General features: G+C 35.6%; 1 protein-coding gene across 8 annotated transcripts in view; it reads left to right on the forward strand.

Annotated features, from left to right (window-relative positions):
* Positions 1 to 18,116, forward strand: part of EPHA7 (EPH receptor A7) — a 157,636-nt gene that overhangs the window by 107,717 nt on the left and 31,803 nt on the right. For all 8 annotated transcript variants that reach the window (XM_015858872.3, XM_015858876.3, XM_015858873.3 and 5 more), the window contains exons 6-9: positions 4,666 to 4,790; positions 9,442 to 9,610; positions 14,630 to 14,738; positions 15,377 to 15,432. In XM_015858872.3, coding sequence (XP_015714358.2) covers positions 4,666 to 4,790; positions 9,442 to 9,610; positions 14,630 to 14,738; positions 15,377 to 15,432 — 459 coding nt within the window. The remainder of the gene's footprint in view (positions 1 to 4,665; positions 4,791 to 9,441; positions 9,611 to 14,629; positions 14,739 to 15,376; positions 15,433 to 18,116) is intronic.

Consider the following 18,116-nt stretch of genomic DNA (forward strand, 5'->3'; position numbering starts at 1 on the left):
AATGGAAGAGGCCAAGAGCCAAGAGTTTTAATCCTTTGGGAGTGCTGCTGCAAGTGTCCTGTGCTATGAGAGTGTGTGAGTGCTACTGTTGATTTCAGCAAGTACCAGATAAAGATTAGGTTGTTGTAAGTACATGACTGCTCTTACAAAGTAAAGAAAGATAAAACGATAGCTCATTCACTCTTTCTATAGCAAATCAGGAAACTGGAGATGCAAATTCAGGTTTGTTTGCATTTACTAACCTGTGCTCTTACTCTGCACTGGGATCCTTTCCCCGCCTTTATTTGGGAAACTCTGCATAATGTGAGACTGCAGAATTTAAACCTTTATTCCTGGGGAGCTGTAAATAGTTTCTTGTATAGACATGAGCTAGTAACCATTCCGAAATGCTGTTTCTAGAGAGAGCTTAAAAAAGGTATGAGATGAAAAGTTTCCATGACTGATGCTGCCAGATGAAATTGAGACACATTCATGATGCAGAACTGCAGAGATCTCAGAGAAACAGCTGACTAGGTTTCTTTTGCTGACTACTCTTTTTTCTAGAAAACAGTGCTAGGGCTGATTTTGTGCTGGCAATTGCCACATAATACCTAACTTCGCTTATGTGTGAAAGTCCAGCTTCATGTGTTTTCATTTTTCAGTTTATAATGTTTTGTTTTAGCATTTTATGTTTTTTATATATATTTCTTGGATCCAAAGTGCAAAAGACTTAATTTTGTATCTGCCTGTGTATTTTGGAAAGTATACTGCAGATAAAGGGAAACATCAAGCGTGAGAAGCAAAGAATTGCTAAGAATAGAGCTAAAGCATGAGCAATATTATGATTTAATATTTTTGCAGAACTCTGTTCTAAAACCACAGTCTTCCAAAACAATCACTGCAGTTTTCTACACATGAATATTTACAGATATTAATAATATACCATATGCTTGGCTTAGCAATGTGAATATAACACATCAGTCTACCAGATGCAAAATTCTTTCTGTAACGTAATATTTTCTTGGAATATCCTGCTCTCTTTGACACCTCCGTTTTAACTTTTTCAATAACTTGATCTGGAAATGATGATGAGCTTGAAATCTATATAACTTGAAGGCTTTATCAGTAAAGCCCAGCAGAGTTATATTTCTCTGTGGCTGTGATGTTGAAACCTGGTGAAAAATCAATTTTTCCTTTTGCTGAATGGTATATTTGAAGCATTTAGAAAAGGTGAATGAGTGTGCTGAGGGCCTGTCATTCACAGAGTACTTCCTTATGCAGCATGTGTAGGTACATCTCTTATTAGCCCTGAGAGGCTGTGTGTGTTTGATGCATTGGATGTTGTATCAGCAGGAAGGAGAAAAAGAGAAGATGAAGTATATAAGAAAGAAAGTTGATAGCAGATGATGTTTTGAACAGCCTGTATCCCCAGGTGTAATACATTATGGAAATAATGATCGAGACAAGTGATGTTTCTCTGTAACCTGAAAAGGTACATTAGGGATTATGCATACTCAAGTTACTCTGGACTATGCACTTAGTTGTGTCTGCATCGTGAACAACTGTTAGAGATGCAGTAGAAATGATTATATTAGAATAAAGAACAAAATGCTTCTGACCTATACACTCTCATTAAGCACTCATTAAGAGATGTAATAAAAAAGGCCGGATAAAGACAGCATCTATGTCTAGCCTGTACCACTGATTAATTGGCTTATGTGATTTCTCCGGTTCACTAAGGATTCCTTCCAGTAGCAATAGGCTGCTGTACCTTGCCTTCTCATAGTAACTGTCGAGGCTCAAAGTAGGACACAAAGTAAGTTCAGACAACATATTACATTTTAGGAATATCTTGTAATATAGGTCTTACATACAACATTATTATTTTCAGAGCCTCACAAACATATAGACTCAAGGTCAGAATTGACAGCATATTCAGCCTGCAGGGCTGAGCTTTGTCTTCTGCTTTATTATAGATTCTTCTACTGCTGAAATATAGCAGAATATTTTTTGGCAAGGGAAAAGAAACAAACAAAAAAACTTTTAATCTGATCATGCTTGAATGAAAAGAATATTAATAATCAGGAAATACAGCTCATTTATTTAAGACTTTGCATGCAGGCTTGCATGGCTAATAATTCACTGAGGTTTTCTTTTGCATGTAAATCCCTTAAGAATGGAATATGACTGCGGTATGCTTTGTTCAGATGTAAAGTGGGAATCTTGTACAATATATTTCCCTTCCCCTATCAACATCTTTACTGTTCTCTATTCCTCCTTTCTCACTTTGTTTTTCCCTCCCCACATCTCCAAAATTAACTAATGCTAGAGTAAGTGAGTTCATTTTACTTGAATGCTTCGAAAAAATGAATGTTCTGACAAGAAGAATGAAAAAATTGGATAAGCTGAAAGAAAAAGCAATGAATGTTGAGAACAATTTCCAGTGACATAGGTAATAAAATATTGTTTCATTAGAAGTATGGACATTAACAATTTTGGACATATAAAAATGTAAAATTAACAGTCTGAAAACATTTATCTGTATGAGTTAGAATATTATACATGAAACACAATGACCTTTCTTGAAATTCGGCTAGGCTGTTGTGCTACTCATTGAGAAAAAAAAGACAGCTAGTTAAGTAGTGTATTGAAAATTAGATAAGAGTAAATAAGTTTTCTGCATACTGCATTACACTCCCTTAGCTACAAAAAGAATATATATACTCTAGTTAGAGGGTGAAAATACTCTAGACTTTTAGAAAGAGTATGCAAGGAGTGACAGATCCTGACTCTGGAAAGCTTTATCAGCCGATGGTCATTGCATGACACAATTTTATGAATTTATTAGTTTGGCAGCCTACGCTAAGAGGTCTTCAACTTTGATTATATTGAATACATAACTTAATAGTTTATAATGAAAATTATCATGTATGGTTTCTATTCTTAATTTTCATGGACCCATGGAGCCTCTAGTGAAATGTAAATAAATTTAATTTTAAAACCTCTGTGACTATGCTTGTTATAATAAAAAGGACTAGAAACAGAATTAAAATGTGAATCTAGAAATCAAATTTTAAGTTTCCTTGAGAATTATCATATTAGTTGTGCTGTGGTGATTCTTACTTTAAGTTTTTGTCCTTAATGCTAGAGGACTGTGCATTCTTGATATTTTCTTCCTTCCTTTAAATTAAACAAGATGGGGATACTAAAAAATTTTAAAATGGGAATTGTTGGAATTACATTTTGACATAAGTGGTACAAGAAAAAATGTAGTTTGCCTCATTGTTACTGCAAAATATCTTTGTTCTATGACAGAATTTCTATCTGTATTTAATCAATGGTAATAATTTTACATAGTGAAAGCACTGCATACAGTTCTGAAATAAAGTTGTTCCTGTTCCATCCCCTAGGAAAAAGAAAGGATTTAAAATTTTCATTAAGTTTGTTAAAAATTGTAGATTCTGTACTCGAAGTATGTATAAATAAATGCATCTCTTATTTTTGCTTACTCTCCTTACTGAATCGACCCTCCAAATATGATCACTTTCCTATAAACATAACTGTCACTTTGTTTTTAAATAGAGGAGAGGAGGATCAACTTCTCTATTTCTCTTTTATGTGAGCAATGCTAAACCCTTTAAATTAATTTAATTATTTCCAATAAACTGAACAGGAACAAGGCCAAGTTCTGCATAGTTCTAGTGCTGTAGCTGTTTTTTAAAGAGCTATGATTCACAGGATTTCTGTATGCAGCATGTATATTTGTGGAAAAGTATGACGCTAGGTTTTTTTTGGAAGTACTGATGAGCAGTAACTCCACAATCTTTCTTTTTTATTAAGCAGGAGATAAGCTGGTCAAGAAAGTTACTTTTTCAGTTACTCGTATTATACTAGTTAATAACTGTCATTAAATGAGATTCAATATCCATATAACAGTTGTAGATCACTTTTCAGAAACTTCAAGCAACACCTGATTGTGAGTGTTGTTTCTTAGGAAACTGTGTATGTGTGTATGTGTGACTGTGTGCAGTGAGGAAGGGTAATACAGTGACCCTTTATTTCATAAGATATGCTTCTTAAATTACCTCAGACTCTCATTAGATACCAGAATCAAGGATGGAAACTTCAGCTCTAAAGAAAGAATGTTCCAGGAAGGTTTGAACAAATGCAAAAGATGGGCTTTAGTCTCTTAACAAAGTTTGTTTTCACCACTAAATCATGCTGTAATCAGATAGTTTGGCAGGCTATTTGTTAAGCAGCATTGGTATCAACTACGTGAAGTCAGCCTAAAATATGTAGTTTTGTTTTTAACAGATTATTTTTCTTTTTATAAGTACTGTTGAAACAAGTGCAATAAATATTTCGATTTTTATCACAAATCAATATAAAAATCTATCTCATTGTCTTAATCAGAATATGTTTACCTAATTATTATTCCTATCTCATCAATTTCAGTTTTCCACTAACTTCAACAATGACACTTTTTTGCTGTTTGCACTTTAATTTGATTTCCATTCTAAGTTTATGAATGGTAATAGGATACTGCTTGAATATTGTGATCCATGAAAAGGTGCTTTCTTTTACCTTAGTAAAAGTGGCTCAGCATGGGGTGGGTCAGTAATGACGTGTGATTTTAGGCATCCAACAAATTTCCTTATTATTTATTGACACATCTCATCCAAACAGCTCCCTCACAAGTTAGTGGAGTAATGAAAGAGAGAGTGCTGCAAAGGAGCGTGGAGCTTTCCTGGCAGGAACCAGAACATCCCAATGGAGTCATTACTGAATATGAAATCAAGTATTATGAGAAAGTAAGTGCATAGATTATCTGTAATGTACAGCAATGTACTGTTTGCAGTGTGTTGGCTCACTAAATTGTGGAACAATGTTAAAGCCGTAACCATGTTATCAGCTACCCTGTCTCTTCAAAGTCATTATGGTTCTGCTCACTTTTAATAACTAGTGCCTCACTGCAATTATTATTGCTAGTTTGTGTCACATTTATTATATATAAATTTATTATATATTTATTATATATAAATTGGACTGTGGATATTTTACCACAAGATTTGTCCTTTCCCAGTCTTCTTTACATTGTCTTTAAAGCTTTTTTTTTATTTATTTCCTTCTTTGTCAGTATGATTTCAGTCTTGAGATGAGACATCAGATACAATCCTTGAGTGCATTTGCTGTTACATTTTAAGATGTACAGCTTAGACTTAGTGCCTGAAAACTTCCACACTTCCTACAGTTTCAGCTGATAAATATTCCTTATTTGTCCTTTTAAAAAGACCCATGAACAAGAGATTTGTTTTTCACTCCTTCTCTTGTTGCAGAGGGCTGCTTCTCAGTAGTAGATGAAGTGATATCTGTTTCTGTTGGACTGAAATTGCAATCTTATTGATGTCAATCAGAGTTTTGCCATTCATTTCAGCACATCTAGGCCTTCATTCTTTATGATGTACTTCAGAATAAAAAAAAATCTGACAAGCGTGTAAGCAGGGTCACATGTAACTATAAGCCAGATGAAAATGGGGTAAAGGCAGGTTGTGCAGCCAGATGCTTGTCATAGGATGTGAAATAAGTGTGGCTTATCCAGATTCCCTAGGAAATTTACTGTAACAAATAGCATAATCCTGGCTCTTACATAGCATTCGTTGAAAGGGGGGAAAAAAAAAGATTTTTTAAAGACTTCAAGGAAAACAACAAAGGAGCTCCTTTGTAATCACTTGTGAAGATATTTCATCTCTGCAAACAAGGTAGTAGTGTCTCTGTATCAACAAAAGTATGTCAGCTTGCTAGCTAGAGTGCAATCAGATAAATTCAGACCAGAATGGATATAAAATCATCAGATCTAATTTTCAGAGCTTAATTACATTAATATTCTTACCAGTAGATCTTTATATGAACTGAGAAGGGAATAAATTGTTTATTTTTGATGTTAACTTCCTCTTTTAGCTGTTCACTTTGATGGCTTTTGTAACATAACTTACCAGATATTTAAAGTCAGCTAAAAATTTGTGTGAAAGGAATTTTACTCATTTTGGCAAGTAATTTTTTTCCACGCACACACTCACATGAAAAAAAGTCTATACATTAAAAAATAGAATGAAAAAGACACATATTTGCCAAAAGCAAAACTGTTCTCTGCACAAACACAGGAAATAAAAAACAACACAATTTTGCTTGGTTTTATATCCACAATAGCTTGTGATCTGTTAAAATAAATTGAACATAAAATTACCCACGATACTATATTTTTCTCATGTGATAACTGATAGAATGAACTGTTTATTATTTTCCCTACATGCTAATTCTCCTTTAAACAAGCAGAAGAAATTCATTGCCAATTTCCTGTATTTGCCAAGACAAGAATTGCTGTTATTTTTTTTCTTGTAAGTGAAGGAAACCTGCCAGTATTCTATTTATTGCAGTGAAATTAAGAAAAGAGAGTAAGAACCCGATCCTTCAGCGAGTCACAGATATACTGAATTTAAACCTTTAATTCAGTGAGTCTATTACAAAAAATCTTAATGACTTGCTTTCATTTCAGAGCAGTGCAGATCAGTTTGAATCGTAAGCTTCTTCCTCAGAATTAGAAAGGCAGGGTTTTTTTGTTCCATTATTGTGTTAGGCCAGTCATTCCACCTCCCACCCCTTGCCCCCCCAAAATATAAATAAATAAATAAATAGATAAAAATCCCACAAACAAACAAACAAAAAAGATCTGGAGATTTTCTCCTTTTAAGGCCAAATTAAATCAAACATTTTTTGTGGTTCTGAAATGTTCTGATTAGTGTTTTGTTTACCTCTCATCCTTCTGGCTACAGCTGGAGTGGAAAATGCCTGAAATCTCCCAAGTAAGCCTGCCCTGTGATGTTTCTGGCTCAGATTATTTTTGCTTCTTTGTTGTTTGTTTATTTATTTATTTATTTTTGTAATTCAAGAGCTGCAAATAAGGCTCATTTATGGTTCAAACCCAAAACTCTGGAATTCCATTGTGGCTCACAGTGTGAACCTGTAGGAGTATTTACAGTCTTATTATTCTTGATTCTCCTCTCTCAAGCATTGCTGTTCTTCCTCACATATCAAGATACATTCCACCATGGTCCTCACTTACAGATGATTTAAATTTTCTTGGAGAAGATATGAAAAATTGTTGCTAGCTGAGTTGATGGGCTTGGACAAATGACTGAGAGAGCAAGGCCCAGGGGAAGCCATTAGTGAATTTCTGAAAAGAAATCATATATGTTGTGTTGAACCAAATATTTCAGTGTAAGCTGCTTTGTTGACTGTAAAGGGGAAGTTTCTCCATCATTTTTGAGCTGACAAATTGAAATGAGTTACAGATTTATTTCTTCCCTCTGTATCTGTCTCATTAGCACTGCCTTATACAGCTCATACTTCTCTGGTCATATAGTACATTCAGATGGTAGGTTAACTCATCTCTTCTGTCCTTCAAGTCAGGGTTGCATTTGCCACTGAAAATCAACAGAGCTGCACATACCTGTTCTGAAAGATAATCTTGATCATTAAATGTGATGAATCCCATGAATGTGATGAAGACTCTACAAAAAGTGTCATAAGAAGGATCTAAAGAACTACAGGCTGGTCAGCCTGACCTCTGTGCCAGGGGAGGTTATGGAATTGATCACCTTGAGTAAGATCACAGGGCATATGCAGGACAACCACAGGATCACACCCAACAGCACAGGTTCATGAAAGGCAGGTTCTGCTTGACCAACCTCATATTTTTCTACAATCAAGTGACTGACCTGGTAGATGAGGGAAAATCTATTGATGTAGTCTACTTAGACTTCAGTAAATCTTTTGACACACACCCACTCTCTTTCTCTCAGTATCCTCCTAGAGAAGCTGACAGCCCTTGCCTAGACAGGTACACAGGTACAGCCCTTTGCTGGTTAAAGAACTGTCTGGATGGCTGGGCCCAGTGGGTGCTGATGAATGGAGTTAAATCCAGCTGGTGACAAATGGTGTTCCCCAGGGGTCAGTATTGGGGTCCACCCTGTTTAATATCTTTATTGATGATCTGGATGAGGGGACTGAATGCACCTGTAGTTAGATTTCAGATGACACCAAGTTGGGAAGTAACACTGGTTTGCCTGAGGGTAGGGAGGCCCTACAGAGGGATCTGGAGAGACATGATTGCTGGGCTGAGGCCAGTGGGATGAAGTTCAACAAGACCAAGTGCTGGATTCTGTGCTTCAGCCAAAAAAACCTCAGGCAGCGCTACAGGCTTAGAGCAGAGTGGCTGGAAGACTGCTGAGGAAGAGAACTTGCAGGTGTTGGTTGATGATCAGCTGAACATGATCCAGAAGTGTGCCCGGGTGTCTGAGAAGTCCAATGGCATCCTGGCTTGTATCAGAAATAGCGTTGCTATGAGGAGCAGGGAAGTGATAAATCCCTTGTACTCAAGGCCCTGGTGCATTCAGAGTGGAGCAATGAAGTTGGTAAGGGATGGAGTACAGATGGAGTACAGGTTTTATGAGGAAAGGCCAAGGGAACTGAGACTGTTTAGTCTGGAAAAGAGGAAGCTCAGGGAAGACTTTGTTGCTCTAACTACCTGAAGGAAGGCTGTAGTGAGCTAGAGATTGGCCTCCTCTTGTATATCTAGTGATAGGATTAGAGGGAATGGTCTCAAGTTGTGCCATGAGATGTTCAGGCTGGATATGAGGAAAAACTTCCCTTTAAGGGTGGTCAGACACTGAGGTATGCTGCCCAGAGCACTGTTTGAGTCACTGGCATTAGAAGTCTTCAAGAAACATGTAGATACGGTACAAAGGAATGTAGTTTAGTGGGCAACATTGGTGGTAGGTGAATGGTTGGACTAGATGATCTTAGAAGTCTTTTCCAACATTAATGATTCTATGATTCCATAACTTTTTAAATATAGTAAATATATTTGATGCAGCTTTTATAGCATTTGAATGTGAGCAACTACACATAGGACTTGTAATGTTACAGTTTCATATTTTGAGAGTGTCATACTGAGCCTCTCTCCTTGGATTCTTCTATTATAATTTTTTAGAAGTGTTGGAAATAATGAACAAAATATGTTCTGACCATACAGTAACGGATTTCCCTGTTCAAGAGCTGTTTAAACTCCGCGGGTCCCTCTAAAAAGCTGCATTCAAGCTATTTTTCCATCATAATTTCACAAAACGTAATCCAAGCCAAAGAAACAATTGTGTTATGTCTGGATTTTTATGAGTAACAATATGAGCATCCCATTTGAATTTTATGTTGCACTTAGACCTCCTCATTGCAATGGCAGTATTTTGTAATACTCCACAGAGTATGCTTTATTTTTTATGATGGGGAAAAAAAAGCATTCAACAAATTGAAATAAACTGCCCAGGCTGGCTGTCAGTTGCTGATGTGTATCCATGATAAAATCTGACCTGTAAATGTCATTTAAATATTTTGTCTGATTATTTCCAGGATCAAAGGGAGAGAACCTATTCAACAGTAAAAACCAAGTCCACTTCAGCTTCTATTAATAACCTAAAGCCAGGAACAGTATATGTTTTCCAGATTCGTGCTTTTACTGCTGCTGGTTATGGGAATTATAGCCCCAGACTGGATGTTGCCACACTAGAAGAAGCCACAGGTAAACATTTGGATCTATGGAAAATTAGCATTTTCATTAAGTAACAAGTGAAGCATTTCAGAAATAATAAGTAGAGCAAAAATTTAAAGAGTCATAGGCAATGTTATTAAAATCAGAAGAAAAAAAATACATCTATGTGAGTGGATTTTGTTGTTGTATTTTGAAGAATGAACTTCAATCAGTCATTTTACCATAGAACTACAAATTGCACTCTTATAAATAGCCATTAAATTTGTAACATCATATTCTTCTTCCCTGATGTATTTCTGGTGTAGAAAAATGAGTATTATTATTTTTATTTTTATTTTTTTTTTTTTTACTTGAACACATATCTATTCCCTTCTCACAAGAGGTTTTATGTGCTGAGAAACCCTGCTAGATTCTTCAGTAACTGAGGAGAGAAAGGAGGAGAAGATTCAGCCCACGGAGTCCTCTCCAGGACATCTTTTCCTCTGTAATTTCCTGGGAAAACAAAACAGAACACAAAACCAAACAAACAAACCTTTATACAGTTTTGTTTACATATCTGTTTGTCTTGTTTCAGATATATGTCTGTTCTTACTATCTTCTGAGCTCAGTTTCACTCATATTTAGTAAAGAAATAGAGGTCCCAAAGACATTAGATTTCTCTTAGGCTACTGTAATAGGCAGTAAGCTGTGTAAAGAAAAAAGCAGTCTCCTTAAACCCTCACAAAGGAAAGTATGAAGCTGGAGCATAAACTTGCTCATACAGTACACCAGAGATTCTGTCTGTGACAACTTGCTTCTTTCTTGATGCTGAAACCAACCATGTATCCTTGTTTGTCTAGAAATTTCACTGACAAATTTTCCACTTCTCATCATGTAGTTATGTGCATGCATACTTCCACATTTTGAGTCTTCAGATGGAAACTTTTGCACTGGGAGCTGGTAGCCTTGAGCCAGCTGATAGGAACTGCCCATGTCCCTGGCAGAAAAAGTTGGTCACTTGAGTTTGACTCATTTGCTTCAGGTCGACCTGCCTAGCAGCTCAGCCAGGTTTGGAGCTGAAAATACATAGCCTGCAGGTTCAAAAGCTATGGATACCAGATCTGCTCTGTGCTTTATGCAGATACGCACAATTGCATCTTATTTAACTGCAGCCTGGTGTCGCCTGAAGAATTTGTGGGTATATTTAAAAAAACAGTAGTTAGGTCTTAATCTTGCTTCCACACAGGATATGGAAATTATTAATAAGAAGTGATAATACACACCTGATAGACTTAATTGAAATAGTAATTGTCATAATACTAGCAATAAAATATTATGACCGATGTTATTAGCTCTGTGTCTGATAGTATGGTTTTCATTTGTAGAGTTCTGCTTTACATAGGCAGTGAGATTCAGTGCAATTTCTGAGGTACAAGAGACAGTATCCTGAATTACAAACAGAAGTAATTTCATATCTGAGTAAACAACTGGAAAAAAATATATTTGAAGGCTTTCACAATCTGTCATAGATTTCTACTAATTAACTACAGTTGCTTTAAATTATTAGACCAAAATATTTCCCCAAAATTTCATTAATGACATGAGTATTTTTGTACTGAGTGTAAACATACATGTAGCCGCTAAGTTGAGCAAAGATCATTTCTGAGGTAAGGTAAGGCTTAAAGAAATCCAGTGTCTTGACTGAAGTTTGATTAACTTATGGAAGATTAGAAAATCCTAGAATAAATATTTTACTGACCCTTTTGCATCATGTATACCTTTTCTCAGTCTAGGTGATGAAAGAATACATATAAATTAGTGACATATTTGGCTAGTATGCACACCAGATTTTTCTCTTGTCAGAGGCCAGCTTTGGTTTTTGACATTCCATGTCATGTGATTTCACAAAAGAAAAGTGGAATATTTTCAATATTCTTGAGAGGAGATTAAAGGATACAGTTCCCATCAATGAGAAACAACTCCAGTGTTCTGTGTATAATTTTCAGAAATAATTAAAGCGTTAGTAAAAAGATAACAAACTTAATAAATTATTTTAGAATTCTTATGCAAATAAGAATCTTTGTTTCTCATATTTTATTTGTAGTGTTATCAGATCTGGCAGGTTAATAAAATTAGGCATGTATTAGCATTTCCTAAGAAGAACTTTAGTGGATCATTTATATGAAATATACTGCATTGTACAAGTGAGCAGTAAACCCATGTTACACTACAGTTAAGAGGCACTGTTTTCTCCTTATTCCAGTGACTTTCTGAATGTGGATTTTAAAACTGAATATTTCAAGAATACATGTGGTGATTGATAGTGCTCAACCAGCACAGTTAGCTAGCCCTACTGCATACCCAGTTTCACTTGATATTTTGGCTGTTTAGCACCTTTTGGTTGGTGCTGTAGATTTAACAGATTTTTGTATGGTGATTAAAACTGCATAGCCACTTCTCAGTATTTGAGAAACTATATTGAGAAACTATATAAACTATTTATATATAATCTTATATGTAAAATATATTTAATATCTGTATTCATACATATTGTATACATTAGAAAACATATGCATACTTATCTAAAAAAAAAAAAAAAAAAAAAAGAAGTAAAAATGCTTTATGAAGGCAGGTTATTTATTTTCTGTACTATATTTATCTCGGAATGAAATACCTGAATCACTGTATTTTGTTCTTGTGTGGCTCATTAGAGAAAAGTCCCCAAGTAAGAAAATACAGATCCAAAGAATGTCACTTAAGTGGTAATTTTACCATTTGATCCACTGAGTTACTTGCAAGATATCTTAAATCACTTTATTGTTGAATTTTTCATGTTCACTTCATCAAGTATTTTCTGCAGCTCATACATTTCAGGTTGCCTGCATGAAAAAAATGTTGCTGGAGGTGCAGTACAGCTTTTACGACTAATCTCCTCTCTTAAATCCTCCAGGATATTTGGGTATACATTCCCCATCCCTTCAACCATATACTTAGAAGGTAGCCTTAACTCCTTTAAAGTAAGCACTGCCTCATTCCTTTGGATAAGCAGATATCGCAGTGTCAGATTAGATATCACCTGTAGTTGCTCCCTTGCTTGCCTTCTGAGTCTGAGCACAGCTTAACTGGAGGCAAGGACAGACTCCTCTGTCTGGCTGATGTTTCCCTGCCACTGCCACTGTGGCAACACCAGTGGACAGCACCCATGCCATCTGCACTCCAGAATCTTTTCTCTCAGAGCACTCTTATGTCTTTATTTCTGCCAGACCACATTCCAGAAGTTGGAATCTGAATTGCATGTTAGCCAAGTAACAGCATGAGTTCATAACACAAATAGGAGAAGCAGTGCAGAGACAGTACATGAATAGAGGCAGATGTCTCAGACTGCTGTCACCAGATTCTTACCAGACCATGCCCACAAACAGACCTTTTTTTTTTCCAAATATGTAAAAGTACATCTTGAACTACATCCCACCTATCTTAGCAGTTGGACAGTTTACTCTGCCCCCAACATTTTGTAGAGTCGAAATAACATCCTCGGCTTGCCTCCAGAATGTGCTGGTATCCGACATCTTGAGGCAGTTATGCAGAGCAACCCACTCACATATGTCAATCTCTGTGTGCTCAACTTGGCTGCTAGATTAGGTGACAAGTTCAAGTGGGTGTATTTCCAAACTGTTAGATGAATACAACTTTGCATACTAGCCATTGGCACAGTGTGCTACTTTTTTACTTCCAAGTAAGTTTTCCACAGGACTTCCAAGAAGGAATGATAAAGTTTTAGGAAATTTTGCATTAACTCAACATACCTGTGTTTGAGGCCATATTGTTTGATGGGCAGTCAGAGTTACACAGAACTGAACTGTATTACTTGTACTTATACACTCCTGTATATTACAAATTATACACTAATTTCCTAAATGTTGCACAGGTGGGATACATGCAGGCCTTTGGTAGCACCTTTCTGACCTGAGTACCTCAGGAGATTATACTTAACTCATAAATAAACATTTGTTCTTTTTAGTTAAGGCCCAATATGAATAATGAGATATTCCTCACCTGTATCTTATAGCATATCGAGAAATTATAAGTTTCTTTAGGAAATAAAACTAGGAAAGATGGAAATATCATCTCGACACAGAGGTGCTGTTTTACACTATTTAACAGAACAAGAGGATCTGTTATTTTAGGGGGAAGCAAGTAGTACTTGATCAGTGACAAAAGAAATCATGTTGATTGGTTTACTTCTCCTAAGACAGAGTAAGGAAAGGACTAGTGTATTTGTTTCTGTGGGAATCTATGAAAACTGCAAGAGGAAGATTCTGTGGAATTCATAAAATCTTCATCTTTAGATAGTACTACCATGACTTAATCAATTAACTGTATTAACTTACCATATACAGTTTAGTTAATCAGCTGAGAGTACTTTTTTTTCCAACCTCTCTGCTGCCTCCAAATGACTCAAAATTCCACAGTCCCCACTGTGCCTGATGCCGCCTCCTTTATTCTCAGCCTCCTGGTCCAGGCCAGATCCTCGCTGTTATAAATCAGCATCGCTCCATAATGTTCAGTAGAGTTGTGCTCATTTAATGCAGCTGAGTATAGGTCCACCCTCATTAGATGAGTGGCAAGTACAGTATTTAAGAAACTTTGAGGTTTCTCAGGCTATGTATTTATACCCTCAGTTTAAATTAATGTGACATGCATACATTTGCATTTATTAATAACACTGGCATTTATTCATAACACTGAATAAAAAGAGCAATAGTGTGTGGATATTTTAGCATGTAAAATCTCTGAGGCATGGAGAATTCCATTTTGTATTTGTGGAAACACGTTTTCATTGCTAATAGAAACAAATTTTAAGTGATAATAACAATTTGCAATGATTAATAGCAATAAGAAAAAAATGTGCTAAGAAGTCTGTGTTAATAGATAATGTTTCATCTTAAAAATTCTTATTATGCACTTATGGTACCATTTCTTAGGATTCACTAAGGTCGATTTAATTTTTTGCAGCTCTTTTGCAGGGTGCAATTTTAACCTAATCTCTGTTTTTTGACCTGTTTGCAGCCACCGCTGTTTCCAGTGAACAGAATCCTGTTATTATCATAGCTGTAGTTGCTGTAGCAGGAACCATCATTCTGGTCTTCATGGTGTTTGGATTCATCATTGGGCGAAGGTATTGCACCTTGCATAGGCATAAGAACATCTAAGATGGTAATTTGCAAATCTGAAATGGAACACATGGTTAGTAAGAACATTTTTTGCTTAAATCTCATTATCAATTATACAGATTATCCACTTTAGCAGGACACTCTTAAATCAAGATGTTCTTTCAGTTTGATGTGAATGTGCTGTAAAAGGAGCCCTTAGCACATTCTTTACTTGTACTCCTGAAAATTCCTTTCTGTTTAGTTTCTCTCACACAGAGAAGCCTGACACTTTATCTGATCAGCCTTTAAATGACTTTGCATTCAAGAAAAGAGGCACAGTAAGGTTAAGAATACCCTCATGTAAAGTAGTGTTCTACTTTCAAGTTCTTTAATCCTGTTTTATCCATAGAAGCTTTTCACAAGTACAAGGTTCTTTAGGACCTGTCCCAACTAGTATTTGATACAAAAGCCTTTTGATTACAACTGTTCATGATTTATTTAAACCTCTGCTGTCAAGAGAATTATAGCTCAAACTTTCAAAGGGCCTACAGGAGTTAGGTGCTCATGGCCTGAAAATCCCAGTCCAAAGAACTGATGTTGTCAGGACTTCAGATGACAGAAGTAAATCATTATTTACCAGTAAAACTGACATCTTTCTTTTCAGGCATTGTGGCTATAGCAAAGCTGATCAAGAAGGGGATGAAGAGCTTTACTTTCATTGTAAGTGTTCTGCTTTTTTTCTCCCTTTCAAAAATTCCCAATTGCATTACTGTAGGCAATACTAAAATAGCATTCTGTGAAATGCAAAGTTTAAAGAAATTCAAAAATGCTATGTAAATAGCAAGTGAAAAGTTAAACACTGTAAAAATGTGACTTACAGAAAAAGAATGCTGATTTAAGTCGGCACTGCTCGCACAGTTTTATTTTTATACACGTATATGATAAATCATTTTTTTTCATTCAGCGTTTTTTGATTGGCTGCTTTGATTATGCTTCATACTGTCCTAGTGTTCACTCTGAGATGCAATATTTGGGAGTCTTTGGCTAAGTGACTATATGATGTATACCTTAAGCAAACTTCAGCTTAAGAAAGTGGTCGTCACTGCATCACTCCATCATTTCTCAAAAGCTGTTTTCCACTATGGCAAATGCAATAGTATCAATATTTCCAACAGTGTCCTTAAAAATATTTATCAGGAAAAGAAAGATTAGCTGTTTCACTACTGTTCTGTGTACTAAAATCACTTCCCTAGTAAAGAATAGCACACACTTGCTCTTTTCAGAATTTTAACTGCTATCTGAATTTATGCTACAACTCTGGGGAAATTCAATGAAATAATAAAATAAACCTTCATTAATGACAGTAGAAAATGTACGACGTGAAAAGGGCTTGTGCATTAAAAAGAAATAATACTTTCAGTTGTATCAGAATATTATTTTTAAAACTTTTACATTTTACCACTTTCTCACTTCAGTTTTATTGTCATTTTGACATACTAAATAGAAAATATTTGAAAATGTTTTATAATTACCCATTAACTCGGGAAGTACAGTTAAACTAAGTTACAAAATGATTTTTTGCATTCAAGTTGCAAAAAATAACAGAATTAAACAGAACGCAATTTCTGACCTCATCCCCCTCCCCCCAAGAAAAGTCTGGGTTTTCAGTTTTCATACCAGTAGCCAATGCCATGTAGTCCTGCTGTGCTGTATGTAGCTTTTGTTGTCTACCAGCAGTAACACCTGCAGTTTAAATCCATCTGATTTTCTTTTTATGAAAGGAATAAGTTTTATCTGGTTTTATATTTACTGAAATCATGAGCTACTATTAGAATGTGATGATATCACAGTATCACAGTCTGCTGCGGGTTGGAAGGGACCTTAAAGATCATCGAGTCCAACCCCCGGGATTAGAGCCTCCTGTGTAGAATAGCGGCACTTCTACCACTTGTGCCACAGGGGGAATTCGAACCCAGGTCTCCGGTGTTGCAAGCGGCATTCCTACCAAGAAAGAAGTAGCCACTACTCAAAAATCTGTAGCATCTTGTCAGTACATAACTCTAAAGCAGTGTCTCTAGCCAAATATCCATCAGAAATGAGATCAAGGTTTATTTCACCTTTCTACCGGGGCAGAATCAGATCAGATGGAATCTGTGAGTATGTATGTGTTGCGACATAAATCATTTCATTTAAATTCAGTGAGTATTAAACCAACCAGTGACAACATTGCAGCTTTTGTCAATCAGTTTATAATCTGTACAAGAAAGGTGGAAAATAATAATAGGATAAGACTTATTTATCATGCACTTTGCAAATCAGCTGATTTTAAAGAGTACATTGAAGATCTGCTATAACTTAAATGTTGGTATTCTAGAAGTGATGGTTTTGAAATTTGCCTCTTACAGATGCATCATAAGCTTTTCACATTTTCAGATGAGCTACTGCTTTCACTTTTTAAGTCCCCATTATGTCCTTGAAGGAAAAGATCAACTATGTATTCTTGTGTTTGACCATAAACAAAGGGAATATGCTAACTGAATAATCCCTTACCTCATTTCCATTATCTATTATGTTTTTTGTTTCAGTGGAAGCATAAACAAATTAACATGAGAGTTGCTATGTAACATTTAATAGTTGATCTAGAAATTGTGAGAAATCATTATTTCTCTTGTTTCACTTTGGAGAAATCTGGTTATTCAGAAAATCACTAAATACAGTTAGTATACATAGCCTTTTAAAAATAATAGTGTCAAATGTAAGTCATTTTTTACCAAGGTAGTTTTTCATCATCTGTTGATTGATAGCCTAGTATTTAATTTTGTTTGATACTCATCAGCAGAAGAAGATGGAACACTGTGCTTTGGTAAAAAGCTGGTTCACAGAGTTGTGAACAGAATTGTGGTGTCTTTCTACCCCAGGACTGCTAGGCAACCTTATTATATGTAGAGATAGTACACTGGATTTTCAAAGGCTTAACTTACAACAAACATTTAACACAAAAATTTTTATAACAAGTTTTATAGTTCTGCTTTTAGTAGAATATCATATCTTTTATTTCTATCACTCTGAATTTTCAGTAGTTGAACTGCTACATTTAAAGATTAAAAACAGTGGAGGAATTTACTCAAACAATTCAAATTTACATTTTGTTTCCTCCCGCCTTCTTCTAACAGTGTCTTCAAATCCATGCCAGAACTATTTTGTGTTGGTATTCTATGATAGCCTTGGCCTGTCAAAATGTTTTATGACAACCTGAATAAAGAACCATCAGAGGACCATTTGAGATTCACAAGGTTACCTCCAATCCAGGCCTCTTATTAGTAATACAATGAGCATGGTTCATTCTCCATCTCCTTGCCTGAAAGCATTACTATAGGAGTTTAATCTATTGATTTATTCTTCTT

Source organism: Coturnix japonica, chromosome 3 (assembly GCF_054131305.1).
Source record: "Coturnix japonica strain WE chromosome 3, WE-NBRP24, whole genome shotgun sequence".
In the NCBI taxonomy this organism is placed as follows: Eukaryota; Metazoa; Chordata; class Aves; order Galliformes; family Phasianidae; genus Coturnix; species Coturnix japonica.